The following is a 7,426-nucleotide window of genomic DNA, read 5'->3' as shown; positions in this document are numbered from 1 at the left end:
CGCCCGCGCTACCTCTAGCTGACCCCTCGCTTGCCTCTCTGGGCCTCAGTTTCCCCCACAGCGAGGAGGAGGGAGGGGTGCTGCGGCGACTTCTCTACAGCGCTCCCGCTCGCCCCCCCCCGCTGTCCTCTCTTCTGAAGGGGCACGCCGCCCTCGGGGAGCCCCCCGCGGCTGGAGGGAGCAACCCCCATGTCACCCCGAAGTGGGGGCAGAGGGACAGGGATCCGGGAAGCCTCGGCTTCCTCAGCCTTGCAAGGGGCTCCCACTTCCATCGCCATTGGCAAACGGGGTCACCGCAGGGGAGCAGGACTGATGCGCTCCTTCCCTTCGCTCCCTGGGCACAGTGTGACCGTTCTTGGGCATCAGAGAGTCCTGGGGCTCCCCACTGTCTAGCCGGGTGAACTTTGTGAGCCTCAATTTTCTAGTCTGCAAAATGGGGACAGTAGCACCCACCTCCTAGGACTATTATGAGGATAAAGTGAGCTCCTAGGAGTAAAGTGCTGACACTGGGCCACCTGCATTGCTAAGTGCTCCCAGAATGGTAACTTAGGAATAAAGAAGCCAGGGACTGTCCTGAGACTCCAGGCCAGTGCTCCAGGCACAGCCCCAAGCTGGCACCAATGTCTTGGTCCTGAGATGCTGCTGTTATTGAGCCCAGCTCTGAGCCGGGTGGCGTCTGAGCTCTGAGCAGCCAGACAGGTGGGTGGATGGGGTGAAGTGAGTCTACTCCCCAGGACCAAGCTGCCATGCCTCTTCCTGTTTGGCTGGTAGTTAGCCTTGAGGACACCGTTCCGGTTCCGTGGTGTGCCTCCAGCCCATCATCTGCCCTCAGTTTCTCCTAGACCCGGTCCAGCTCCAAGGGGTCTGCAGTGCCCAGGTCTCAGAGACCAGCTGGACATGCCCCTCCCTGTTTTATAGATGGGGAATCTGGCTCAGAGAGGGAAGGGGCACAGCGCGTCTGTGGCTCCGTGGCCCCATCCTTCCCTGCTGCCTGGGGATTGCCTCTTGGCAAAGGGTCCTGGAGAACATCCAGTCTAGAGATTTCTTTTTGTTTTCTTAGCTGCAGAGCTTCCATGTATATGAAATACGATCAAGCCTCTCTGCCACTGATGGGGTCTAAGACTGGGGTCTAGGAATGGGGCATGGGTCAAAGTCAGACCCCATCAGGAGCAGCTAAAGGAAGAAGGGGCTGCTTAGTTCTGCGGCCTGATCAGGTCTTCGAGTCTCAGAGCTGGCTAGAGTGAGGGGCCGGCAGGACCAGGGGGCCAGCATGGAGTGTGTTCTCAGGGGCAGAGCCAGGGCCCATGGGGAAATTCCAGAAAGCAGGTTGGGAGCAGCCAGAGCTGCCCTAGGAGGGCTCCCCGGGCGGGACATGCAGACAGGGCTGGGTAGCCACTTGGCCACTCGGGCCAGTGTGCTTTTGACTCCAGCCTCCCCTGCTTGCCTCCCCACCCTGTACCCTCAGAGTGTGCCTCGTTTTCCCATCAATCTCCCACTGAGAAACAAGGTTCTTCTTCTCATTTTGCCGATGGGGACATGGAGACTCAGCGTCTCCAGTTATCTGCCCCAAGACACCCCGCTCTAGACAGTTTAGCTCAGCAGTGGTGTGTTGAGCACCTACTGTATACTAGGTCCTATCCACCAAACCCAGTACCCCGCAGGGCCCAACTCCTGCCCAATGAGCTATGGCTCCTTGGGCCCTGGAGAGGGACTGTTGGGCTCACCATGGTACCCCAGAGCCTGGCACAGTGAATATCGTGTACCGAAGACATGAATGAGTGAATCAGTGGATGGGAGTTTAGGGGAAGGATTGTGGGGCCTAGGGCTAGAGGCCTAGGGCTAGAGCCCCACCACTCATGACCTTGAGCGCTAACAAGCACTACTACTAAGTACCACCTGTGTAGCTGACCAACCTCAGAATCCCAAGCTCTCTCGCAAAGACATTGTGAACCCCTTTTACAGATGAGGAAACTGAGGCTCAGAGAAGACAAGTTCCTGGCTCCAAGTCATCCAGAAATAGTCTTCGAACCCAAGTTAATCACTCCTGCCAGGGCCTCCGTTTCCTCCTCTGTCCAGCAGGATAAGCCCCACCGAAAGCCCTGACACCACTGTCCCCGACAGGTGGCCTGAGTGTGGGCGACTTCCGGAAGGTGCTGATGAAGACAGGTCTGGTGCTGGTGGTGCTGGGCCATGTGAGCTTCATCACAGCCGCCATGCTTCATGGCACGGTGCTGCGCTATGTGGCGGCGCCCCATGATGCCATGGTTCTGCAGTACTGTGTGGTCAACATCTTTTCCGTCACCGCTGCTATCGTGGTATGGCCAGGCCAGGAGGGTGGCTTGGCGGGAGGAGGCTGGAGGGGGCTTGACAAGTTCACACCCAGAGCCAGTAGTGGGTAAGCAGAAGGCCCCGAGCTCTAATGCTTGGTCTGCCACTTAGCAACTGCCCACGTCACCCAGCCTCTTTGCCTCGGCTTCCTCGTCTTTAAGATGGGGTCAGCAACAGTATTTACCTCCAAGGGTCCCAGTGAGTACTGACGAGATCGCCCCCATCAAGTGCTCACGGTTAGTGCTCACGACTGTGACCTTATTACAGCAGAGAAAAAGCCAAAGTACCGTTGGACAGAAGGAAGGAGCATCGAGTCGGCTTGAGTGGGTCCAGGAGGGTTTCACAGAGGTGGAGGCCTCTGAGCTGGGTACTGATGGCTGAGTATGGGCTGCCATGACCATAACCTCAGTATGCAGCATGCTGGGGCTAGCAGGCAGAAAGGGAAGCTGAGATGGCAGTCCGAGTACAGAGGATGGGAGATGAGAGGTGTTGGGGGAGATGGTGAAAGCCTGTTCCAGAGACACTGAAAAAACCAATTTGGCAGGAGCTTAGCATTAGACCTGGTCTATAGTAACTGCTCAATAAATGGCAGCCCTGATTGTGACTGGATAGCAGCACCTGTTTCATTACTATATGAATTCAGGGGCCTGGTGGCCTCAAGTTTATAAAGGTCTGTCTTGCCTGTCAGCAGAGGTGGCTGCAGCCTATGGGGAACATTCACACGCACACCAGGGTCTGCGCTCCATTCCTACACCTTCCCGCCAAGGGACTTCTCTCTCTGAGCCTGTTCCATCCCCTGCAGAGTGAAGCTTAGGCAGCCTGCTGGCCTCAAGCCCTGGGGGAATGGGATCCTAGACTCAATGGGTACAAAGAGCCTTGTCAGAAGGACAGGGCTGGGCTGTGCAGATATGTCAGTGTCCTTAGAGTTACTGCTATTGTCTGTTCCTCTCACCAGCCTGGCCAGGAAGGCAGCGAGCTCGGGGTCAGGAGGTCCACCTGGATGGGCTCAGGGCTGGACCACTTCAGCTTTGCCCTCGTGTGCTCGGTTCACCCTTACCACTCCCGGCAACATGGGACCAACGTTGTCTCATTTCACAAAAAAGGAAACCAAGGCTTAGGGATTCACCCAACCTCCTGCTGATACAAAGAAGCCAAACCAGATTTGAACCCATCTGCAGAGCCAGGCTTAGCCCAGAGAGGCTGAGGCACTTAGGTGTGGCTGCACAGCAACCTACACATGTTGGGCCTGGAACCCGGGACCCCCTTTGAACCACCTGCTTCCCCCACGGGAGTGTCCAGCCCAAGCCTGGTTCAGTGAGGGAACTTGAGGACTGACTGGGTGGAGCCCAAGGCTCTAGAGGGCAGCAGCTGGGCTGAACAGTGGGGTGGCCCCACCCCCCAGGGAATCTGCACAGACCTGGGCAGGGCTGGAAGGATGTGTACAGGCCAAAGAAGGGTGTTCCTGCTGTGAGGGTGTGTGGGCAGCATCCTGGGCAGGCCACGTGGGTGTCCACATCCAGGGCAGTGAGGGAGAAGAGGGGTCTGGGTGGGGCTGAGACACCAACAGGGCCGGGGCCAGGTCACTGAAAGCCAGGGACAATTAAAAATACTCCCAGGGATTTTGAATTCTACTCCCACAAAGTGTTTTTTTTTTCTTTTATGAGGGGGAGTCGGAGTCTCATTCTGTCGCCCAAGCTGAAATGCGGTGGCACACTCCCGACCACCGCAGCCTCGATCCGCTGGGCTCCGGCGATCCTTCTGCCTCAGCCTTCCAAGTAGCTGGAACTACAAGTGCGCGCTACCATGCCCGGCTAATTTTTGATTTATTGTAGAGATGAGGGCTCACCAAGTTGCCCAGGCGGGTCTCGAACCCACAGGATCAGGCGATCCACCTGCCTCAACCTCCCAAAGTGCTAGGATTACAGGCTGAGCAACCAAGCCTGGCCCAAAATGTTTTAGTAGAACAATTTTGGTTTTAGTTCCTTGCCAGTGGGCCCCTTGGCTTCTTTCAGAACTTTTATATTCCAGAGAGGTGTGTCACATGTATTCTGTGGCCCTGGGATGCAGAGGTCCCTGTTTGAAACTCAGCTGCAGGCAGTGGGGAGTTATGGTAGGTTGTGGGCAGAGAAACATCACTCCAGCTGGGCTCGATGGCTCAGCCTGTAATCCCGCGCCTTTGGGAGGCTGAGGTGAGTGGATTGCCTGAGCCCGCAGGTTTGAGACCCACCTGGGCAGCAAGACCTCATCTCTACAATAAAATTTTTTAAAAAATTAGCCGGGTGTGGTAGCACGCGCCTGTAGTTCCAGTTACTCAGAAGGCTGAGGTGGAAGGATCGCCGGAGCCCAGCAGGTCGAGGCTGTGGTGGCCGGGAGCAGCCACTGCACTCCAGTCTAGGCAACAGAGTGAGACTCCAACTCAAAAAAAAAAAAAGAAACATCACTCCAGGTTGGCCCATGAGGAGGCAGAGGCTCTGTGTAGATGGAGATAATGAGGCCAAAGCGAGGTGGGGAGTGGAGGGCCAGGTTGGCACTGGTGAGATGTTATCCGATAGCCCTGAACCCCGCTCCCCTCCAGTGGGCTCCCCTCCAGTGGGGTCGGAGCTGACAGGAGCCTCCCCAACAGGTCATCGCCTCAGGCATCTCAGCCATCGTGTTGTCCCGCTTCCTCCCCAGCACTCCCCTGGTATGTGGTGCCTCCCAGGATGGGGCTGAGGGGAAAAGGTGGGGTCCTGGCCCACTTGAGGGGGTGAGGCTGCCATGGGGGCCAAGCCTGACGTCTGTTAACCAGTGGCCTTCTCCGTCCAGCGCTGGACAGTGTTCAGCTTGAGCGTGGTCTGTGCACTCCTCTCTCTGACCTGTGCCCTTGGCCTCTTGGCTTCGATCGCCGTGACCTTCGCCACCCAGGGCCAAGCACTGCTCGCCCCCTGCACTTTTGGGAGACCTGAACAACTAGCTCTCACGCCCAACTGTCCCTTCGACCCCACACGCATTTACGTGAGTTCCTTGGCCTGGGATGGGGGACACCTGGTCCTCAACAGAGGTGGGAAGGGTTCCTGGAGTCCCTCCACCCCTAACCCCAGACAGTCATCTCTGCTCCCTGTCCCTGCAGAGCTCCAGCCTGTGCCTCTGGGCCATCGCACTAGTGCTGTGCGTGGCGGAGAGCGTGTTTGCTGTGCGCTGCGCCCAGCTCACCCACCAGCTGCTGGAGCTGAGGCCCTGGTGGGGGAAAAGCAGCCTCCCCATGGTAAGTGCCCACCACAGCCCTGATTCACATGTTTCCTGGAAGTCCCTGCTGGGGAATCCCAGACTGGCATGCCCCACCCCTCCATCCAGGGCCCCCACCTTAAGGTCTGGGGTAAAAGTTTTCTCCCTAGGGGCAAAGGGAGAGGCTTGGAGGCTCAGAGAGGCCAGATCTCCCATCTGAGTCACACAGCTGACACAGGGCGTTCCCAGGGCCCAAGATGGGTTTGAGGGAGAGGCAGGGGCAGCTGGGCTCAAACTGGGGGCTCTCCAAGGGTCTGGCCTGGCTCCTGCATAGGTGTGGGTGGCTATGCCCCTTAGCCCCCAGAGAGACTTCCGGCCCTCCCCTCCTCCCATTCCCTGGGTGTCCAGGAGGAGACTCCAGGCCCAGATCTAGTGGGCCTGGCAACCTCCTGTGTTTGCAGATGCAGGAGAGCCCAGAGCCTGTGGAGGGCCGTGACCTGCTGAGCTGCACCAGCGCCGAGCCGCTGACTCTCTGAGAGCTGATGTCTCGCCGGGGCCCCATGGCTACCAAGTCTGCACTGTGACCAAGCCAGGATTCCTGGAGCTAGCCCAAGAGGGCTCAGTGGAACTTCGGGGGCCTGAATGGGGCTTTCAACCCCCTCCCCCAGTCACCCAGCCCATTGCACTGAAACAAGACTTTATTCTGAAGTTATTAAAAAGAACAGAGATGCTCCACTTGGCTGCATGCGAGGGTGGGGGGCACGGGGGCTCAGCCAGGGGGCCTGTGCTTTCCCAAACAGGGCGTTGTGCATGGGGCTCTAGGCGCATCTGCCCATCTGTCTGTGGGCCTGTGTGTGTGTGTGAGAGGTGAAACACAGAGGGACCCGTGGGTCTGTGTGTATCCAAGTGCTAAAAGGTAGGCAGGGCTTGTGGGACCCACAGGGGGAGGGATGGGATGCTGGGAGGTTTTCCTTTTGCATCACGACCTCCAGACCACCAAGGGCTGGGGCAGGAAGGACTGGGGCCCTCCTTCAGGGACAGATGGCTCAAGGAGGCTTCTTCCTCAAACCCCTCACCCCTGGAATCCTTTCCCCTCCAGAGAAAAAGACAGGCTCCTCACCTGAGCATGACTCCCCCCTGCTAGAGACCTACCAGAGGGAGAGCCTGCCTGGTTGGAGGAGGGATCTGGCCTCGTGGCTGTGGGTGGCTGGGTGGGTGGGGTGGGGAGTGCCGGTGTCTAGGTAAGGGGGGCTGGCTCTGAGGGGCAAATCAGGCCAGCCTTTGTCTCTCTAGCATTGCCTCTTGGACTGGGGGGTGCTAGCCGCTTGCTTGCTTGCTTGGGCCTGGGGGGACTGCAGGGTTCCCTCCTCCAGAGGGCCCCCATAGGGCAGACCCGGGGAAGGGGATCCCCAGTCTGGCCCCCAGCCTGGATAGACACAAGGGAGAGGAAGCTGAGAGCCGGGAGGGGGCCGGTGAAGGCAGGGAAGAGGGGGGACCTGGCTCCTCGGGCTCAGAACTGGGAGGCGCTGCTGGGGTCGCACTGCAGCAGGCGCACGATGGACGGGTCGCTTTTGGCCCCGCGGATGAACTCCTCCAGGGACAGCTTGCCTGCAGGGCGAGGGGAGCGGTGATGGGGAGACGGCGGCAGCGAAGCCAGGGGAGGCGGGGCGGGAGGGGAAGAGGGAGTGCCGCCCGCCCAGCCCGTCCGCCCCGTCCCGCCCCCGCCCCTCACCGTCGTTGTTTGTATCCATTTGGCGGAAGATTTTCTCAGTCCTCTTCTCCGGGGTCGACTCGTCCTCTGGCATCTTCATCACGGACGAAACCATCTTGTAGATGGCCTGGGGGGCGGGAGAGAAGGCAGGGAGTGAGAGGAGCCTGCCCGAGCGCCCACCCC

At 58.9% G+C, this 7,426-nt stretch overlaps 2 protein-coding genes across 5 annotated transcripts in view; one reads left to right on the top strand and one right to left on the bottom strand.

The window, feature by feature from the left end:
• The window catches only part of TMEM54 (transmembrane protein 54), a 6,492-nt gene extending 225 nt beyond the window's left edge, over positions 1–6,267 (top strand). The window contains exons 2-6 of one of the 4 annotated variants that reach the window (XM_021715511.1): positions 2,122–2,315; positions 4,952–5,011; positions 5,233–5,322; positions 5,438–5,572; positions 5,994–6,267. In XM_021715511.1, the coding sequence (XP_021571186.1) occupies positions 2,122–2,315; positions 4,952–5,011; positions 5,233–5,322; positions 5,438–5,572; positions 5,994–6,068 (554 nt within the window). In that variant the 3' untranslated portion in view covers positions 6,069–6,267. Of the gene's footprint in view, positions 1–2,121; positions 2,316–4,951; positions 5,012–5,133; positions 5,323–5,437; positions 5,573–5,993 lie in introns of all 4 variants that reach the window. The other 3 variants (XM_021715510.1, XM_021715512.1, XM_008063989.2) reach the window with 3 other exon arrangements.
• A 751-nt stretch (positions 6,268–7,018) lies between these two features.
• The window catches only part of HPCA (hippocalcin), a 7,943-nt gene continuing 7,535 nt past the window's right edge, over positions 7,019–7,426 (bottom strand). The window contains exons 3-4 of the mRNA XM_008063990.2: positions 7,265–7,370; positions 7,019–7,140 (exon numbers count right to left, since the gene is read on the bottom strand). Coding sequence (XP_008062181.1) covers positions 7,043–7,140; positions 7,265–7,370 — 204 coding nt within the window. The 3' untranslated portion in view covers positions 7,019–7,042. The remainder of the gene's footprint in view (positions 7,141–7,264; positions 7,371–7,426) is intronic.

The sequence above is a fragment of the Carlito syrichta genome, unplaced genomic scaffold, assembly GCF_000164805.1.
Source record: "Carlito syrichta isolate Samal-C Ts95f unplaced genomic scaffold, Tarsius_syrichta-2.0.1 Scaffold307172, whole genome shotgun sequence".
Taxonomy (NCBI): domain Eukaryota; kingdom Metazoa; phylum Chordata; class Mammalia; order Primates; family Tarsiidae; genus Carlito; species Carlito syrichta.
The sequence above is the reverse complement of the archived record's forward strand: the minus strand, read 5'-3'. Positions and strand labels throughout refer to the sequence as shown.